A 21,265-nucleotide genomic window follows, 5' to 3' on the forward strand; every position below is an offset into this window, starting at 1 on the left:
CTAAATTACGTCCATGCACATCTGCCTGACCTTTGCCAGCCATCTCTCACAAGAGCTTATTACTCCCATCGCATCAATTACACTTCAGGCCATCACTATTTCTGATTACTTAGTTACAATACTCTCCACCCATACATCAGTCCCCTTTCTAGCCCAAAATCTTGCCCTAAATCCCATACAGATGTGCTGTCATTTGTTACAGCATTTCTATAGCTACTGATTTGCTCACCTCCACCTATATTACCTTAGTTATAATTAAAACTTTTCCTGTCTTTCACCCAGAATATTCCCACTTGTTATGGCTTCCATTCCTATCCTCTTAAGTCCAAGGGACTCAGAGTAGGACAGATATGGCGAGCAGCTGTTTTAGCCATTCAGTGCCAGGTCTGGCAGAACTACTTCCAGTTTAAATCAAATTTTTCTCTTATCTGTGAAATTGTTTACTATTTTAGGATCATTCTGCAATGCAAAAGTAACCCTGACTTCATTTGTTTATGGTAGCCTTGATGTGGAGGTGCCAGTGTTGCACTGAGGTGGACAAAGTTAAAAATCACACAACACCAGATTATCACCCAACAGGTTTATCTGAAAGTACAAATTTTTAAGACCATGAAACAGTAAGACATAGGAGTGGAAGTAAGACCATTCGGCCATCGATTCCACTTTACTATTCAATCATGGCTGATGGGCATTTCAATGCCATTTACCCGCACTCTCCCTGTATCCCTTAATTCCTTGCGAGATTAAGAATTTATCAATCTCTGTCTTGAAGACATTTAATGTCCTGCCTTCCACTGCGCTCTGTGGCAATGAATTCTACAGGCCCACCACTCTCTGGCTGAAGAAATATCTCCTCATTTCTGTTTTAAATTGACTCCCTCCAATTCTAAGGCTGTGCCCACGGGTCCTAGTATCCCAGCCCGATGGAAACAAATTCCCAGCATCCACCCTTTCTAAGCCATGCATTATCTTGTAAGTTTCTATTAGATCTTCCCTCAACCTTCTAAACTTTAATGAATACAATCCTAGGATCCTCTGCCTTTCACCATATGTTAGGCCTACCATTCCAGGGATCATCCGTGTGACTCTCCGCTGGACACGCTCCAGTGCCAGTATGTCCTTCCTGAGGTATGGGGCCCAAACTGGGCACAGTACTCCAAATGGGGCCTAAACAGAGCTTTATAATGTCTCAGTAGCACTTCGCTGCTTTTACATTCCAACCCTCTTGAAATAAATGACAACATTACATTTGCTTTCTAACGGACTCAACCTGCAAGTTAACCTTTAGAGAATCCTGGACTAGTACTCCCAGATCCCTTTGTAATTTGGCTTTAGGAATTTTCTCACCATTTAGAAAATAGTCCATCCCTGTATTCTTTTTCCCGAAGTGCAAGACCTCGCATTTGCTCACATTGAATTTCATCAGCCATGTCTTGGACCACTCTCCTAAACTGTCTAAATCTTTCTGCAGCCTCCCCACCTCCTCAGAACTACCTGCCTGTCCACCTAACTTCGTATCATAAGCGAACTTCACCAGAATGCCCACAGTCCCTTTATCCAGATCATAAATATATAAAGTAAACAGCTGCAGCCCCAACACTGAACCCTGCAGGACACCACTTGTCACTAGCTGCCATTCCAAAAAAGAACCCTTTATCCCAACTCTCTGCCTTCTGTCAGACAGAAATCCGCAATCCATGTCAGTAACTCACCTCAAACACCATGGGCCCTCACCTTACTCAACAGCCTCCCACGAGGCACCTTATCAAGGGCCTTTTGGAAGTGTAAGTTGATAACATCTACTTGTTACCTCTTCAAAGAATTCTAACAGGTTTGTTAGGCACGACCTTGCCTTACTAAATTCATGCTGACTTGTTCTAATCTGACCCTGCACTTCTAACAATTTAGAAATCTCATTCTTAACGATGGAATCTAGAATTTTACCTACAACCGAGGTCAGGCTAATCGGCCTATAATTTTCCATCTTTTGTCTTGGTCCTTTCTTGAACCAGGGGGTAACAACAGCGATTTTCCAATCATCTGGGACTTTGCCTGACTCCATGATTTTTGAAAGATTACCAGTGATGCCTCCATTATTTCTTCAGCCACCTGCCTCAGAACTCTAGGATGCAGCCCAATGGGGCCAGAAGATTTATCAACTTTTAGACCTGTTAGCTTTTCTAGCACTTTCTCTTTTATAATGGCTACCATACTCAACTCTGCCCCTTGACTGTCCTTAATTGTTGGGATATTATTCATGTCTTCCACTGTGAAGACTGGCACAAATTTTTTTTTATGTTCTTCAGTTATTTCCTTATCTCCCATCACTAGCCTTCCTGCATCAATTTGGAGCGGCCCAATTTCTACTTTTGCCTCTAATTTGTTTCTTATATATTGAAAGAAACTTTTACTATCATTTCTAATATTACTGGCTAGCCTACCTTCATATTTGATCCTCTCCTTCCTTATTGATCTCTTTATTATCCTCTGTTTGTTTTTGTAGTCTTCCCAATCTTCTGAATTCCCAGTGCTCTTAGCCACTTTATAGGTTTTCTCTTTTTCTATGATACATTTCCTGACTTGCTTTGTAAGCCATGGCTGTCTAATCCCCCCAGAAAATCTTTCTTTTCTTTGGGATGAACCTCTGTACTGTGTCCTCAATTACACCCAGAAACTCCCTGCCATTGTTCCTGCCAAACTTCCTGTCGTCTTTGTCAGGTAGTTAGTTGGATAGGACACAGAATTACTTATAAAAGATCAAAGTGTCATACATTTGATACAATGTACTGAACAAACCTAGATTGCTGTTAAGTCTTTAATCACTTAGAATGGGGTTGCAGATTTCGATTGATTAATATGTAAATCCCAGAACTTCTCTCAAGACCCAGTCCTGAGATAACTTAACATCCTATCATAGAGTCATAGAGATGTACAACATGGAAACAGACCCTTCGGTCCAACCCGTCTCTGCCGACCAGGTATCCCAACCCAATCTAGTCCCACCTGCCAGCACCTGGCCCATTTCCCTCCAAACTCTTCCTATTCATATACCCATCCAAATGCCTCTTAAATATTGCAATTGTACCAACCTCCACCACATCCTCTGACAGCTTATTCCATTCACATACCATCTTGTGTGAAAAAGTTGCCCCGTAGGTTTCTTTTATATCTTTCCCCTCTCACCCTAAACCCATGCCCTCTAGTTCTGGACTCCCTGAACCCAGGGAAAATACTTTGCCTATTTATTCTTACCATGCCCCTCATAATTTTGTAAACCTCTATAAAGTCACCCCTCAACCTCTGACGCTCCAGGGAAAACAGCCCCAGCCTGTTCAACCTCTCTCCATAGTTCCAATCCTCCAACGCTGGCAACTTCCTTGTAAATCTTTTCTGAACCCTTTCAAGTTTCACAACATCTTTCCAATAGGAAGGAGATCAGAATTGCATGCAATATTCCAACAGTGGCCTAACCAATGTCCTGTATAGCCGCAACATGACCTCCCAACTCCTGTACTCAATACTCTGACCAATAAAGGAAAGCATACCAAACACCCTCTTCACTAGCCTATCTATCTGTGACACCACTTTCAAGGAGCAATCAACCTGCACTCCAAGGTCTCTTTGTTCAGCAACAGTCCCTAGGACCTTAAGTTATAAGTGCTGCTAAGATTTGCTTTCCAAAAATGCAGCACCTCACATTTATCTGAATTAAACTCCATCTGCCACTTCTCAGCCAAAAGTGACATCTTATCGATGACAATGAGCACCTCACTAAGATTCTCCCTACATCTCCATTTCTCACCTTGAAACAACCGCCAAACCTTAAACAGACGATTGTTCACAGCAAACTGCCCAGCCTTCAGAACAACAACAACCACAACACCAAACAGCCCTGTCACATCAACCAATGCAAGACATGTCAAGAGTGTCAACATGGATACTACTGTTACACATGGGGACACCACCCACCACACATCCGTCTGGTACTCATGTGATTTGGCCAACATAGTCTATGTTATACACTACAGGCAAGGATGCCCTGAGGCATGATATATTGGTAAAACCAAGCAGATGCTATAACAACGGATGAATGAACACCGCACAACAATAGCCAGACATGAATGTTTGCTCCCAGTTGGGAAGCACTTCAGCGGTCAAGGATCTTTGGGTGATCGTCCTTCAAAGTGGACTTTGGGTTATGCAACAATGCAGAGTTGCCAAGCAGAGGCTGATAGCCAAGTTCGGTACCCATGAGGATGGCCTCCACTGGGATCTTGGGTTCATGTCACACCACAGATGACCCACTACACTATACACTCTCTCTCACACACACACACACACACACACACACACACAAGCACATATTTACACAGATCCTCTCTCGTACACACCCTCGCTGTCTGTCTCTCTATCTCTCACATACACATGCATATACTCTGTCAGATGCACACTCTCTCACATGCACACATACACACTCATAGACACTCTTCCACTCTTCCATACATGTACACTCTGTCTTTCCCTTTCTCTCTACGCACGCGCGCGCGCCCACACACACACACACACACACACTGAATTTGCATTTGCAGATACATTTTATTTTGTTCAAAAAGCACACAATCTGTCAGTCAATGTGACATTTTATAAATTCCTAGTTTGGAAATAGAACCAAGACTCAAGGTTGGGATATAGACAGACTCTAACCTCACATCTTTAATGCATTGTTTGAGCTGAGATGTCACTTTTTTTTATATACTGATAGAACCTTAAGTTATCTCGGTGCTGTGACTTGAAAGAAGTTCTGAGATTTACATATTAATCGATCAAAACTTGCATCCCCATTCTGAATGATTAAAGACTTAACATCAATCTAGGTTTGCTTAATATATCACATCAACTGTATGACACTTTGATCTTTTACAATAAATTATGTGTCCTATGATCCTGCCCCACTAATTACCTGATGAAGAAGCAGCGCTCCGAAAGCTTGTACATTACCTGTTGAACCATAACCCTGGTGTTGTGTAGTTTTTAACTTAATTTGCTTAGAGCAAGCTATCTCCCTGATCTCCTGTACCCTCATCTCCAAAATGAATTTCAAGCAGCTCATGATTTTCTTTGATTGAGATCATCTGCCTTTGCTACTTACAGCCTTTTCACTGGCCCACCAGATTCTTTGAAAACAGCCCTACCCTCACAAATTTTTGTCCAACCTTCCCTCATGCCACCTTTTGAGTTTATCCTGTTATAAAACCCACTTCTTTCTATCTTGACTCTATTCCCATCAAATTAGAAATCCCAATTGTTCCTTGGGGCAAACACCACTGTTAAAATGAAAGGGTCTGAGTGCTGCGCTGTATGTTAGTTCACGTAAATCTACTGTAAAGACTAGTTTTTTTGTTGAGATAAATATCTTGAAATGTATTTGTTGTATTGCTGTACTATCAGAGACTCGCCCATCGTCTGGGTTTTGTGATTACTAATGTTACTGTACATTATATACACATAACTGACTGACTAAATACACTGCATTGACTCCATCACACTGAGAAATTGACTGAAGGCAAGGTGGTAGCTTTACATCTGAATGTCACATGTTGTAATGTCATATGACCATCTTAAAGGTACACTATCTGATTATCTTGGTTCTATGCAATAACACAACACATTCAGCTTCCCTTCTGGTTCCCAAGATAACTGACATTTTTGATGGTTCTCTTTCCTCAGGTCTTGAACTTCTCTCTTTTGAATTTGTCACCATTAGCCCTGTCTTCAAAGTAATCCTTGACTTCTCTCTGTCCTTCCAACCTACCACTGCATTTCAAACAACCTTGCCTTACTAAAGTCCTTGAACACAATGCCACATCCTAAATCTGTAATCTTATTTCTTGCAACTCCAAATTTGCATCTCTGGATTCTGCAGCTACCAAGCTGCTATCAAGTGATAAATAGTGCTTTGTGAGACAGACTACTTCTTTTTGTTGTTCTCAATATGTCTGCTGCCTATGTCACATTTGGTCATGCTCCTCCTGCAAATGTTTCCACTGGCCTACTTACCTGACAGTATTGAAGGAATATTGTCACCACACAGGCTGCAACAGTTCATGAAAAAAGATCACCATCAAGGCGGCACGGTGGCTCAGTGGTTAGCACTGCTGCCTCACAGCACCAGGGTCCCAGATTCGATTCCAGCCTTGAGCAACTGTCTGTGTGGAGTTTGCACATTCTCCCCGTGTCTGTGTGGGTTTCCTCCGGGCGCTCCGGTTTCCTCCCACAGTCCAAAGATGTGCAGATTATGTGAATTGGCCATGCTAAATTGTTCATAGTACTAGATGCATTAATCAGAGGGAGATAGGCCTGGGTGGGTTACTCCTCGGAGGGTCGGTGTGGACTGTTTGGGCCGAAGGGCCTGTTTCCGCATTGTAAGGAATCTAATCTAATCAGCTTCTAATTTCATCTTAGGGATGGATGAAAAGTACTCACCTTGTGAGCAAAGCCTGAGTACCAGTTGTATGAGAAAAATGTACAGTGGCTGGGGTGGTAGTAGAGCCTACAACAGCATTCATAACTTTGAACATTTCAAAGTGGAAAACATTTCTACAAAGAGGTCTATCTATTTTTCTAACAGAGGAGGTCAGTTTCAAATATGGGTAATGTTTGAAGCTGGTAGATTGATTTCACCTTTAGATTACTGGTAAGTGCTGTGCTGTGCCATTTTGCCTGGGCAGTTAATTGGGAATTCACGATGCTTAAATATTTATTTTATGGTCTGATCATGGAAACTTCTGAGGCTGCAATTTGTAATCCATCATTATTAGGAAAAAGGATTGTGCAATATTGATCCCATCATCTTTAACAAATGCCCAAATATTTTAATCACATACAGCAAAGGAAGAAGCAGAGGGAAGAAAGAAGAGGAAAAAGTTAAAGAGGAACAATCTCAGTCCAAGATTGAGGAGGAGGAGAGAAATAAACCATGGGAATGTCCTTATGATGTACTTTTTGATGCTTACCTCAGTGAAGTTACAAGAAATATTTTACCTCTCCTCAGCATAAGAGAACAAATTGTGGCTCTTGCAACGTACGTATTTTTTCTACAAATTTTGTGTGTAGACTAGCATAAATTTAAAACATCCAAACAGTTAATATTGTTGAGTTGAATTGCTGACTTGTAACGTTTGTCCAAATCTTCAAATGGTTCTTTCATAGACATATTAATGTAAAGAGATTACGGAAGCCATAATGGTTATCCTCAGAATGTTACAGCTTAAGGAAAATTGAATGGTTATTATTAAAACTATGAAGGGATTTGATAAGAATTTCCACTGGCCGTTGGCTTGTAGGCCAGCAAATGCAGATTTAATACAATTAGCAAATGAACCTGAGAAGTGTTTTCTTTAATGCAGTAATTTGTTAGGATCTGGAGGACACTGTCTGAAAGGATGATGTGATGTGGAGGTGCCAGTGTTGCACTGGTTTGGACAAGGTCAGAAATCACATGACACCAGGTTATAATCCAAAGAGTTTATTTGAGAACACTAGCTTTCGGAATACTGCTCCTTCAACAGGTGCTAGTGAGACAGGAAGACTTTAGACACAGAATTTATAAGGAGAAGATCAAAGGGTAATAAAACTCAAGTGAATGAATTGAACACACTTAAGATGGGTCTTAAATCATTAATTGTTGTGTTATTTGTCAAAGGAAGGTGCAGTAAGGTTAAAAGTAACTTTCAAAATAATATTGAGTTTATACTGGAAAAGGAAATGTATACCAACATCAGTGGATAAAGAGCAGTGGGGCATTTTGTTTTTAGTACAGATTCCAGCATTCTCAGTAATTTGCTGCAACAAAGAGCAGTGTGTTATGGACCAGTCCAGACTCCGTCATAACATTTGAAGAAAGAAGCCCAGACTCTAACTTTGCCATTTGTTTTAAGCAAGTATAATGCGAATATTCCAGGAGGGATGCAGTTGGTCAAACCCGCTTAATTTTAATCAAAACAGAATTTATTTACAAGATTACCTAATGAAACACAAACAAAAGAGAACAGGATATCTAATAACTTAGTCTATCTGAAAACCCAAAAAATCATCCCAAATTAATTATGCTGTTCCAAATACTTGCAACTCCCTGTTATGGACTAGGCCAGACCATTCAAAACATTTTTAAGCAGGCAGTCCAGACTGTAACTTTGTTATTTGTTTTGGTATGTGTACAGTGAAAATTACCCAGACTATGTAAGCTCGATTGATTACCAGGTTTTAAAACAGCCAAAAATGTATTCACAAAATTATGGAATGAAACACAAAGAACAGAATAAAGGTTGCCGACAGAATTCAGTCTATCCAAACTGAACTTAATTATGCTGTTCCAAATATACACAACAATCCCAATAAACAAACCCCTGAAACACAGTAAAAGTGAAACAGAGGCTTACAGGTTAAAGTTAGAAGGGCAGAAGAGGAAAGAGTTTAGGAGCCTGTTTCCACACAGCTCCTGTTGAACTGATTCAAACAAGACTTCAGCCTTTAGGACAGACCACTTCCCTTACATTATACATGTCACTCCTAAAACATAAAAGCTTTGGCCTAAAGTCTCATCCGTTTACATATACAGAGGTATGTTGGTTATCCGAAATAGATGGGTGGGCACTATTTCATTCGGATAATTGATTATTTGGTTAATCAACTCAATGCCTCTCCTCTGGGGCTCAGAGTTTTCTGCTAAGTCTGCTCCCCATTCAGGAGACAAAGCAGCAGCACACTGCCCCCAACTCCCTCCAACACCGCTCAATGCTTGCACATCACCACCTCCCACCCGCCCCAGCCCTGTCCAACACTGCCCTCCACCCACCCACAACACTAACTTCAGCCTGCCCCCAACCCCAGCCAGCACCGTCCCCTGCCCCCACCCACAGTCCAACCCCTGTTCGCTCCCCTGCCCCTAGCCACCAACACGCCCCCCCCCCCCGCCATGTCCCCTTGCCCCACGTGCACCCCTGCCCCTGTCAGCTCCCTCTTCCCCTCTGGGGCAGCCGGAGTGGACATCAACAGTAAGATTGCTGCTTCGTTATGGATAAGTCTCCAAATAGCACGCGCGTACACACACACACACAGACACAACTTTTTACTGCAACTTTTTGACAAGTTCCATCTCTGCCCTGTAAAGGACAATTTTAGAGAGAATATCTGGGGAAGGGAGGTTTAGGGTTCACCCCTATGTAGAGCTCTAGGGAAAGTCTGAGGAGAGAGAGAGTGGGTAGGAACTCAGTCATTTGGAGACAGTACCTGGGCTTCCATCAATGTCCAGGGCTGTTCTCGGCAGAATTTCAATGAGCCGAGATCATTTTAATCATTGTAAACAAAAGGCGTGATCAGGGTTGAAACAGCTCTTTGATGTAATGGTTCTATTGGGATCTCGAGATCTCATTCGGATAATTTGATATTTGGATAATTGATATTCGGATAATCAAAGTTCTTCTGTAAACAAAAAGGCATCTCAGTATCCTTTTCATCTCTGTACTAAACCAGTTGAGTCAGAGCCCAATCTGTTTTAGAACATAGAACATAGAACAATACAGCACAGAATAGGCCCTTCGGCCCACGATGTTGTGCCGAACATCTATCCTAGATTAAGCACCCATCCATGTACCTATCCAATTGCCGCTTAAAGGTTGCCAATGATTCTGACTCTACCACTCCAACGGGCAGCGCATTCCATGCCCCCACCACTCTCTGGGTAAAGAACCCACCCCTGACATCTCCCCTATACCTTCCACCCTTCACCTTAAATTTATGTCCCCTTGTAACACTCTGTTGTACCCGGGGAAAAAGTTTCTGACTGTCTACTCTATCTGTTCCTCTGATCATCTTATAAACCACTATCAAGTCACCCCTCATCCTTCTCCGTTCCAACGAGAAAAGGCCGAGAACTCTCAACCTATCCTCGTACGACCTATTCTCCATTCCAGGCAACATCCTGGTAAATCTTCTCTGCACCCTCTCCAAAGCTTCCACATCTTTCCTAAAGTGAGGCGACTAGAACTGCACACAGTACTCCAAATGTGGCCTAACCAAAGTCCTGTACAGCTGCAACATCACTTCACGACTCTTGAATTCAATCCTTCTGCTAATGAACGCTAATACACCATAGGCCTTCTTACAAGCTCTATCCACCTGAGTGGCAACTTTCAAAGATCTATGTACATAGACCCCAAGATCCCTCTGTTCCTCCACCTGACTAAGAACCCTACCGTTAACCCTGTATTCCGCATTCTTATTTGTTCTTCCAAAATGGACGACCTCACACTTGGCAGGGTTGAACTCCATCTGCCACTCCTCAGCCCAGCTCTGCATCATATCTAAGTCCCTTTGCAGCCGACAACAGCCCTCCTCACTGTCCACAACTCCACCAATCTTCGTATCATCTGCAAATTTACTGACCCACCCTTTGACTCCCTCATCCAAGTCATTAATAAAAATTACAAACAGCAGAGGACCCAGAACTGATCCCTGCGGAACTCCACTTGTAACTGGGCTCCAGGCTGAATATTTACTATCTACCACCACTCTCTGACTTCGACCGGTTAGCCAGTTTTCTATCCAATTGGCCAAATTTCCCTCTATCCCATGCCTCCTGACTTTCCGCATAAGCCTACCATGGGGAACCTTATCAAATGCCTTACTAAAATCCATGTACACCACATCGACTGCTCTACCCTCATCCACATGCTTGGTCACCTCCTTAAAGAATTCAATAAGACTTGTAAGACAAAACCTACCCTTCACAAATCCATGCTGGCTGTCCCTAATCTAGCAGTGTCTTTCCAGATACTCATAAATCCTATCCCTCAGTACCCTTTCCATTACTTTGCCTACCACAGAAGTAAGACTAACTGGCCTGTAATTCCCGGGGTTATCCCTATTCCCTTTTTTGAACATGGGCACAACATTCGCTACTCTCCAGTCCCCTGGTACCACCCCCGTTGACAGTGAAGACGAAAAGATCATTGCCAACGGTACTGCAATTTCCTCTCTTGCTTCCCACATAATCCTCGGATATATCCCGTCAGGCCCGGGGTACTTGTCTATCCTCAAGTTGTTCAAAATGTCCAACACATCTTCCTTCCTAACAAGTATCTCTTCTAGCTTACCAGTCCGTTTCACACTCTCCTCTTCAACAATACGGTCCCTCTCGTTCGTAAATACTGAAGAAAAGTACTCATTCAAGACCTCTCCTATCTCTTCCGACTCAATACACAATCTCCCACTACTGTCCTTGATCGGACCTACCCTCGTTCTCGTCATTCTCATGTTTCTCACATACGCATAAAATGCCTTGGGGTTATCCTTGATCCTATCCGCCAAGGATTTTTCATGCCCTCTCTTAGCTCTCCTAATCCCTTTCTTCAGGTCCCTTCTGGCTATCCTGTATCCCTCCACTGCCCTGTCTGAACCCTGTTTCCTCAACCTTATGTAAGCCTCCTTCTTCCTTTTTACTAGACATTCAACCTCCCTCGTCAACCAAGGCTCCCTCACACGACCATTTCTTTCCTGCCTGATAGGTACATACATATAAAGGACACGTCGTATCTGCTCCTTGAAAAAGTTCCACATTTCCACCACATCCTTCCCTGACAGCCTATGCTCCCAACTTATGCTCCTCAAATTCTGTCTTAGAGCATCATAATTTCCCTTCCCCCAATTGTAGAATCTACCCTGTTGTGCACACCTATCTCTCTCCATAACCAAGGTGAAAGTCACAGAATTGTGTTCACCATCACCAAAATGTTCACACACTAACAAGCCCATCACTTGTCCCGGTTCATTACCGAGTACCAAATCCAATATGGCCTCCCCTCTGGTTGGACAATCTACATACTGAGTTAGAAAAGCTTCCTGGACACACTGCACAAACACTGCCCCCCACCTTTTCCTCCGCTACATCGATGCCTGTATCGGCGCTGCCTCGTGCTCCCACGAGGAGGTTGAACAGTTCATCAACTTTACTAACACCTTCCATCCCGACCTCAAATTCACCTGGACTATCTCAGACTCCTCCCTCCCCTTCCTAGACCTTTCCATTTCTATCTCAGGCGACCGACACAACACAGACATCTACTATAAACCGACTGACTCCCACAGCTATCTGGACTACACCTCCTCCCACCCTGCCCCCTGTAAAAACTCCATCCCATATTCCCAATTCCTTCGTCTCCGCCGCATCTGCTCCCAGGAGGACCAGTTCCAACACCGCACAGCCCAGATGGCCTCCTTCTTCAAGGACTGCAGATTCCCCCCAAATGTGATCGACGATGCCTTCCACCGCATCTCCTCCACTTCCCACTCCTCCACCCTTGAGCCCCGCTCCTCCAACCGCCACCAAGACAGAACCCCACTGGTTCTCACCTACCACCCCACCAACCTCCGTATACAACGTATCATCCGCCGTCATTTCCGCCACCTCCAAACGGACCCCACCACCAGGGATATATTTCCCTCCCCTCCCCTATCAGCATTCCGCAAAGACCACTCCCTTCGTGACTCCCTCGTCAGGTCCACACCTCCCACCAACCCAACCTCCACTCCCGGCACCTTCCCCTGCAGCCGCAGGAAATGTAAAACTTGCGCCCACACCTCCTCCCTCACTTCCCTCCAAGGCCCCAAGGGAATCTTCCATATCCGCCACAAGTTCACCTGTACCTCCACACACATCATCTATTGCATCCGCTGCACCCGATGTGGCCTCCTCTATATTGGGGAGACGGGCCGCTTGCTTGCGGAACGCTTCAGAGAACACCTCAGGGACGCCCGGACCAACCAACCCAACCACTCCATGGCTCAACACTTTAACTCTCCCTCCCACTCCACCGAGGACATGCAGGTCCTTGGACTCCTCCATCGGCAGAACATAACAACACGACGGCTGGAGGAGGAGCGCCTCATCTTCCGTCTGGGAACCCTCCAACCACAAGGGATGAACTCAGATTTCTCCAGTTTCCTCATTTCCCCTCCCCCCACCTTGTCTCAGTCGGTTCCCTCAACTCAGCACCGCCCTCCTAACCTGCAATCTTCTTCCTGACCTCTCCGCCCCCACCCTACTCCGACCTATCACCCTCACCTTGACCTCCTTCCACCTATCACAACTCCATCGCCCCTCCCCCAAGTCACTCCTCCCTACCTTTTATCTTAGCCTGCTTGGCACACTCTCCTCATTCCTGATGAAAGGCTTATACCCGAAACATCGAATTTCCTATTCCTTGGATGCTGCCTAACCTGCTGTGCTTTAACCAGCAACACATTTTCAACTGTGATCTCCAGCATCTGCAGACCTCATTTTTTACACCGCCCCATCCAATCTACTTGATCTAAAGAGCTTCCAATCAATATTTGGGAAGTTGAAGTCGCCCATGACTACGACCCTGTGGCATCTGCACCTTTCCAAAATCTGTTTCCCAATCTGTTTCTCCACATCTCTGCTGCTATTCGGGGGCCTATAGTAAACACCCAACAAGGTGACTGCACCTTTCCTATTTCTGACTTCAGCCCATACTACCTCCAAAGGCCGATCCCCCTCAAACTTCCTTTCTGCAGCCGTTATACCATTTCTAATTAACAATGCCACCCCCCCTCCTTTTTTACCACCCTCCCTAATCTTACTGAAACATCTGTAACCAGGAACCTCCAACAACCATTCCTGTCCCTCATCTATCCACGTTTCCGTGATGGCCACAACATCGTGGTCCCAGGTACCGATCCACGTCTTAAGTTCACCCACCTTATTTTTGATACTCCTTGCGTTGAAGTATACGCACTTGAGCCCATCTCTGTGTCCACAAGTATTCCCTGTCAGTGCTACCTTCTCCACAGCCTCCCTACATTCTTGGACATCCTGACAAACAGCTAGCTTACTTGCTGGACTACAAGTCCGGATCCCATCCCCCTGCCAAATTAGTTTAAACCCCCCCCACCGAAGAGTGCTAGCAAACCTACCCCCCAGGATATTGGTGCCCTTCTGGTTCAGGTGCAACCTGTCCTGTTTGTACAGGTCCCACCTTCCCCAGAATGCAGTCCAATTGTCCAAATACCTGAAGCCCTCCTTCCTACACCATCCTTGCAGCCACGTGTTCAACTGCACTCTCTCCCTATTCCTTGCCTCACTGTCACGTGGCACCGGCAACAACCCAGAGATGACGACTCTGTCTGTCCTAGCTTTTAGCTTCCAGCCTAACTCCCTGAGCTCTTGAATGACCTCCCCACCCCTCTTCCTACCTATGTCGTTGGTGCCAATGTGTACCACGACTTCTGGCTGCACACCCTCCCCCTTAAGGATTCTGAAGACACGGTCCGAGACGTCTCGGACCCTGGCACCCGGGAGGCAACAAACCATCCGAGAGTCTCGCCCATGTCCACAGAACCGCCTGTCCGTCCTTCTAACTAGAGAGTCTCCTATAACTAGCACTCTCCTCCTCTCCCCCTTTCCCTTCTGAGTCTCAGAGCCAGACGTCACACCACAGACCCCGTCACTGCAGCTTACATCTGCAAGGCTGTCCCCCCAATAGTTTCCAAAGCTGTATACTTATTGTTTAGGGGAACGACCACAGGGGAACCCTGCACTGCCTGCTTCTTCCCCTTCCCACCTCTAATTGTTACCCAGCTACCTCTGTTCTCCAGCGTAACTATGTCCCTGTAGCTTCTATCAATCACCCTCTCAGCCTCTCGAATAATCCTCAGTTCATCCAACTCCAGTTCCAGTTCCCTAACTCGTTCGGTGAGGAGCAGGATCTGGCCGCATTTCCTGTAGACGAAGTCGGCAGGAGTATCGGTGGTCACCCCTACCTCAAACATCCTGCAGGATTATGACCCATCTGGAAAAAAAACCAAGGACACAGTGTCCTTGAGAAAAGGGACAGCTTTAGAAAAAAAAGGACCAGCTTTGTGACACACCACTTGGCACGAAAGGTAAAATCAAACACAACGTCTTACAGGAGAGATGTCAGAGAGAGAGGAGGATCAGCCTGGACCCGCTTCTTTGGGTCCAGCAGCTTCACAACTGCCTGACTGCTTTCAGTGAATAGCCAGTCCAAATCAAACGAGAAAAAAGCTGAGCCTGGAGAACTGGCCACTCCCCTTTCATTGTACAAGTTTTTTTTAACTTAAAAGCCTTTTTGCCTGAGACAGTATCTGTTAGACTGGTTCTAAAACCCATCCAAGCTGAGACTTTTCAGAGTCTGTGTCTTTTACAACCTCTCTGAAAACAAAGACCAAGGATGTCATAACCTTGTTAAAGCAGCAGCATCATCACAAGTGGAGTGTCTGACTGAGTGGATACTCTTTCGGATCTGGCGAAGTCATTACAGGCTGAATAGCCTCCTCTCCTCTGTAATACTATAATTATATTTGATTTTCACACACAAAATGTATCCATTTATAGTGAATTCGCCTATTTCCTAAATTTCCTCATGTATTTAACCGGCAGTAGTTGAAGATAGGCTCAAATGTCCCAGTTATCATAGAATGTTTGTCATAAGCTTCTCAAATTATTTTCTGCTATCATCAAATACTGTTGCTTTATCAGGGATATTTTTGACTAAATCAAATCATATTTTGAATTCAAATTGCCAATTCAAATTTATGGCACATGTTAATAAATTTTACCTGAACCGAGGCAGGAGGTAGTCAATATGGAGCAAGAGACTTACCTGCTGGTCTCCCACTCCAATCTCCCTCACTGTATCTTTAAATTTCAAGTGAAAAGGATATCCATTCAAAATCGGTTAGATCAATCTTTATTCATGCATATCATGTTCCATTGATGTTAATAAGCTTAATGTTGCCTATGAAAGGCATTCTTAAAGGCTTGATCAGTTGATATTCAGACTACACTACATCAAGCCATGTGAAATATTGATAATGTGAAGTGTGCACATGTGGCATCTGTAAATGGTTTAAAGTGTGGTGTGCTGTAGTTGAGGATCTTTTTTATCATTGATTTTTACTAGTAACATTCACAGAATGACAGAAGAAGGCCATTCAACCCATTATACCTGTGCCAGCACTATGGAACAGCAACACATTTAAATCACCTGTGCTCTTCCAGTGTTCAGTGTAATGTTTTAAAAAGCTGCTTCCACTTTTCAGGCAGTGGATTCTAAACCTCAGAATTTTTTTTGTGGTTGCCTTGGCTTATTTTGCCAATGAACTTAAACCTGTATCCTCTGGTTACCAGACAGTCAGCCAGTTTTGATAGTGTGCCACTTACTCCACCAAAATCATTCACAATGTGAACACTTCCATCAGGTCTCCTTTTTAGTCATATTTGCTTTAAGCAGAACAAATCTGGTTCACAGAGATGTACAGCAAGGAAACAGACCCTTCGGTCCAACTTGTCCATACTGACCAGATATCCCAACCCAATCTCGACCTACCTGCCAGCGCTTGGCTCATATCCCTCTAAACCTTTCCTATTCATATACCCATCCAGATGCCTTTTAAATGCTGTAATTGTACAGCCTCCACCACTTCCTCTCGTTCCATATATGCACCACCCTCTGAGTGAAAACGTTGCCCACTAGATCCCTTTTATATCTTTCCCCTTTCACCCTAAACCTATGCCCTCGAGTTCTGGACTCCTGACCCCAGGGAAAGGACTTTGTCTATTTATCCTATTCATGCCCTCATAATTTTATAAACTTCTATAAGGTCACCCCTCAGCCTCTGACGCTCCAGGGAAAACAGCCCCACCCTCTCACCTAAACCTATGCCCTCTAGTTCTGGACTTCCCCACCCAAAGGAAAAGACCTTGTCTATTTATGCTATCCATGCCACTCATGATTTTATAAACCTTGATAAGGTAACCCCTCAACCTTCGACACTCCAGGGAAAATAGCCCCAGCCTATTCAGCCTCTCCCTATAGCTCAAATCCTGCCAACATCCTTGTAAATCTTTTCTGAACCCTTTCAAGTTTCACAACATTTTTCCAATAGGAAGGAGGCCAGAATTGCATGCAATATTCCAACAGTGGCCTAACCAATGTCCTGTATAGCTGCAACATGACCTGCCAACTCCTTTATTCAATGTTATGACCAATAAAGAAAGCATACCAAATGCCTTCTTCACTATCCTATCTACCTGCGACTCTACTTTCAAGGAAGTATGAATCTGCACTCTCAGGTCTCTTTGATCAGCAATGCTCCCAGGACCTTACCAATAAGTGTAAAAGTCCTGCTCTGATTTGCTTTTCCAAAATGCAGCACCTCACATTTATCTAAATTAAATTCCATCTGCCACTTCTCAGCCCATTGGCCCATCTGATTAAGATCCCATTTTATTCTGAGATAACCTTCTTTGCTGTCCTCTACATCCCCAATTTTGGTGTCATCTGCAAACCTACTAACCTTATATCCTTGGTTCACATCCAAATCATTTATATAAATGATGAAAAGCAGTGGACCCAGCACTGATCCTGTGGCACATTGCTGGCCACAGGCAATGTGAACAGCAACCCTTCACTGCTACCCTCTGTCTTCTACCTTCAAGTCAGTACGGGATCCAAATGACTAGTTCTCCCTGTATTCCATGTGCTCTAACCTTGCTAAACAGTTGACCATGAAGTTGAATGCCTTACTGAAGTCCATATAGACCATGATAACTGCTCTGTCCTCATGAATCCTCTTCATTACTTCTTCAAAAAAATTCAATCAAGTTTGTGAGACATGATTTCCCACACACAAATCCATGCAGACTTTCCTGAATCAGTCCTTGCTTTTCCAAACACATGTTAATACTGTCCGTCAGGATTCCCTCCAAAAACTTGTACACGCTAGATGTCAGGCCTAGCGGTTTATAGATTCCTGGCTTTTCCTTACCACCTTTCTTAAATAGTGGCACCACATCAGCCAACCTCTCGTGTTCCAGCACCTCTCCTGCAACTATCAATGCTACAAATATCTCAGCAAAGGTCACAGCAATCATTTCCCTCGCTTCCCACAGAATTCGAGGATATACATGATCAGGTCCTGGAGATTTACCCACTTTTTTTGTGTTTCAAGGCATCCACCTCTGCAATATGGACATTTTTCAAGAGATCACCATCAATCTCCCCACATTCTATATCTTCCATGTCTTCTTCCACAGTAAACACCTGTTTAGTATCTCCTCTATCTCCTGCAACTCTACACATAGGCTGCTGTGCTGATCTTCAAGGGGCTCTATTCACTCCCTAGTTTCCCTTTTGTCCTTAATGTGTTAATAAAAACTGTTTGGATTTTTTTTACACTATTTGCCAAAGCTATCTCTTATCCCAATTTTGCCCTTCTGATTTTCCTCTGAAGTATACTCCTACTGCCTTTAAACCCTTCTGGGGATTCATTCAATCTCTCCCTGATACGTGTTTCCTTCTTTTTTCTTAACCAAAACCTCAATTTCTCTAGTCATCCAGATTTTCCTACACCTACAAGTCTTTCCTTTCACACTAACAGGAATATACTGTCTCTGGACTCTCGTTATCTCATTTTTGAAAGATTCCCATTTTCCAGCCGTTCCCCTACCTACGAACATCTGCCCCAATCAGTTTTTGAAAGTTCTTGTCTAATATTGTCAAAATTGGCCTTTCTCCAATTTAGAACTTTAACTGTTAAATCTAGCCTATCCTTTCCATCATTATTTTAAAACTAATAGAATTATGGTCACTGGCCCCAAAGTGCTCCCTCACTGACACCTCAGTCACCTGCCCTGCCTTGTTTCCCAGAAGTAGGTCAAGTTTTGCACTTTCTCCTGTAGATACATCCACGTACTGAAACAGAAAATTTTCTTGTACTTAACAAATTCCTCTCCAACTAAACCCTTAACACTATGGCATGCCTTGTCTATATTTGGAAAGTTAAATCCCCTACCATAACCACCCTGTTATTCTTGCCGATAACTGAAATCTCCTTATAAATTTGTTTCTCAGTTTCCCACTGATTATTAGGGGGTCTATAATACAATCCCAATAAGGTGATCATCCTTTCTTATTTCTCAGTTCTACCCAAAAAACTTCACTGGATCTATTTCTAGGAATATCCTCCCTAAGTACAGCAGTAATGCTATCTCCTATCAAAAACGATATTTCCCCTCCTCTCTTGCTCCCTTTTCTACCCTTCCTGTAGCATTTGTAGACTGGAACATTAAGCTGCCAGTCCTGTCCATCCCTGAGCCACGTTTCTGTAATTGCTATGATATCCCATGGTCCTAACCATGCCCTGAGTTCATCTGTCTTCCCTGTTAGGCCACTTGCATTGAAGTTAATGCAGTTTAATTTATCAGTCTTACCTTGTTCTCTGCTTTGTTCCTGCTTGCCCTGACTGTTTGACTCACTCCTTTTCCCAACTGTACCAGTCTCAGATTGATCTCATTCCTCACTACTTATTTGGCTCCCCCCACCCCCCTTACTATTTTAAATCCTTCCAAGCAGCTTTAGCAGATCTCCCTGCCAGTATATTGGACCGCTTCCAATTCAGATGCATTCCATCCATCTTGGACAGGTCACTTCTACCCAGAAGAGATTCCATTGAACCAAAAATGTGAACCCTTTTCCCCTGAACCAGCTCCTTACTCACACATGCTGCTGTATCCTCCTATTCCTACCCTCACTAGCTCATAGCACCGGGAGTTATCCAGATATTACTACCCTCAAGGACCTCCTGTTTAAATTCCTGCCTAACCTCCTATATTCTCCCTTCAGAATCTCACCGTTTTCACTTCCTATGTCATCAGTTCCAATGTGTACAATGATCTCTTGCTGGTACCTCTCCCTTTTGAGAACATTCTGCACCCTCTCTGATTATCCTTTATTCTGGCATCAGGGAAGCAACACACCATTCTGACCTTTTGCTGTTGGCCGCAGAAACATTTGTCTGTGCCTCTGACTAGAGAGTCCCCGATCACAATCGATTGTTTGGTACCCCTCATTCCATTAGAGCCAGTTCTGATACCAGAAACTTGACCCTTTGTGCTACATTCCCCTGAAAGTCCATTACCCCCTACATTTTCCAAAGTTGGATACTTGTTTGAAATGTGGTCCTGCAGTCTCTCCATATAGCTTACAATCTCAGCCCTGGTAAGTCTCTGTTGTATCCTCCAATTGGAGAAAGGATGTTTGAGGATTCATGCATTGAGGTATTGAGGGAGGGTTAAATCTAAACACCGTGCTGCAGCTGAGGCATAATCAATATTTTATAAAGCTTTAGTGTAACTTGTTTTCTTAGTGATGCACTAGTTCTGGAGCACAAGCCTTCAATATTACAGCCAGATTATTGTCAAAATTCAAGTTATTTGCGATACCTGCATGCATAGCAGTTTCTTGGTATGTGGAATGAATTGAAATGAATAAAGGTTGGCTTCTGTTATTTTGGTATCTCCATAGTAAGATAAAGTCACCATAGTTCCAGATGACCATAGGGCAGCTCTTTCATTCAAGAGATATGACTAGTGGTGACTTAACTTGAGGGTCACCATGCCTCAGATGAGGAGCAAGTTTAGGCAGGTGGGACCTCCATGTTTAGCTATTTAGCTCAATGCATCATGTGCTCAACACTTCTAGCTGACGACTGTTGCAAATGTTCACCTTCATTTTTTGCAGTTGACTGTTGAGCTGTACTATCCTTGAAGGCAGGAATATTTTTGGTGCTTCTTCTCCTCTTTGGTCTTTTAATTGTCAATGCTACTCACACCTGGATGTAGCAAGAATGGAGAACTTTGATTTCATCCATTGGTCATGGAATCACTTAGCTCTGTCTGCAGCATGCTTCTTCTGCTGTTAGACAATAAGATGTAGAAACAGAAGTTGGCAATTCTGCCCCTTGAGTCTGCTGCACTTTAGAATGACATCATGGACAGTCTGGTAATCCTCAACTCCATTTGCCTGCCTTTCTCTCATAAACCTTGATTCCCTTAATAATTAAAAATCTATCTAAACCTTGAATATACTTAACAAACAAGCCTCAGGAATTCTGCAGTAATGAATTCCACATATCCATTACCCTCTGAGAGAAGAACTTCCTCCTCATCTCAGTCTTAAATGGGCAACCCTTACTCTGAGATTATGTTCTCTTGTTCCTAGACTCACCTGCAAAGAAAACCAGTAGGTCCATAGAAGATGGTAAAAGGGCGGAATGTGGGGGGTTGGGAGTTTTCTACAAGCCTCCGAATGGTTCCAGAGATGTAGAGGAAAGGATAGCAAAGATGACTTTTGATAGGAGCAAGAGTGACAGGGTAGTTATTATG

The 21,265-nt window shown here is 43.7% G+C and overlaps 1 protein-coding gene across 1 annotated transcript in view; it reads left to right on the plus strand.

Annotated features, from left to right (window-relative positions):
• armc3 (armadillo repeat containing 3) overlaps positions 1–21,265 on the plus strand; it is a 184,186-nt gene that overhangs the window by 158,092 nt on the left and 4,829 nt on the right. Inside the window, exon 17 of the mRNA XM_060825711.1 lies at positions 6,892–7,081. Coding sequence (XP_060681694.1) covers positions 6,892–7,081 — 190 coding nt within the window. The remainder of the gene's footprint in view (positions 1–6,891; positions 7,082–21,265) is intronic.

Source organism: Hemiscyllium ocellatum, chromosome 5 (genome assembly GCF_020745735.1).
Source record: "Hemiscyllium ocellatum isolate sHemOce1 chromosome 5, sHemOce1.pat.X.cur, whole genome shotgun sequence".
Taxonomy (NCBI): domain Eukaryota; kingdom Metazoa; phylum Chordata; class Chondrichthyes; order Orectolobiformes; family Hemiscylliidae; genus Hemiscyllium; species Hemiscyllium ocellatum.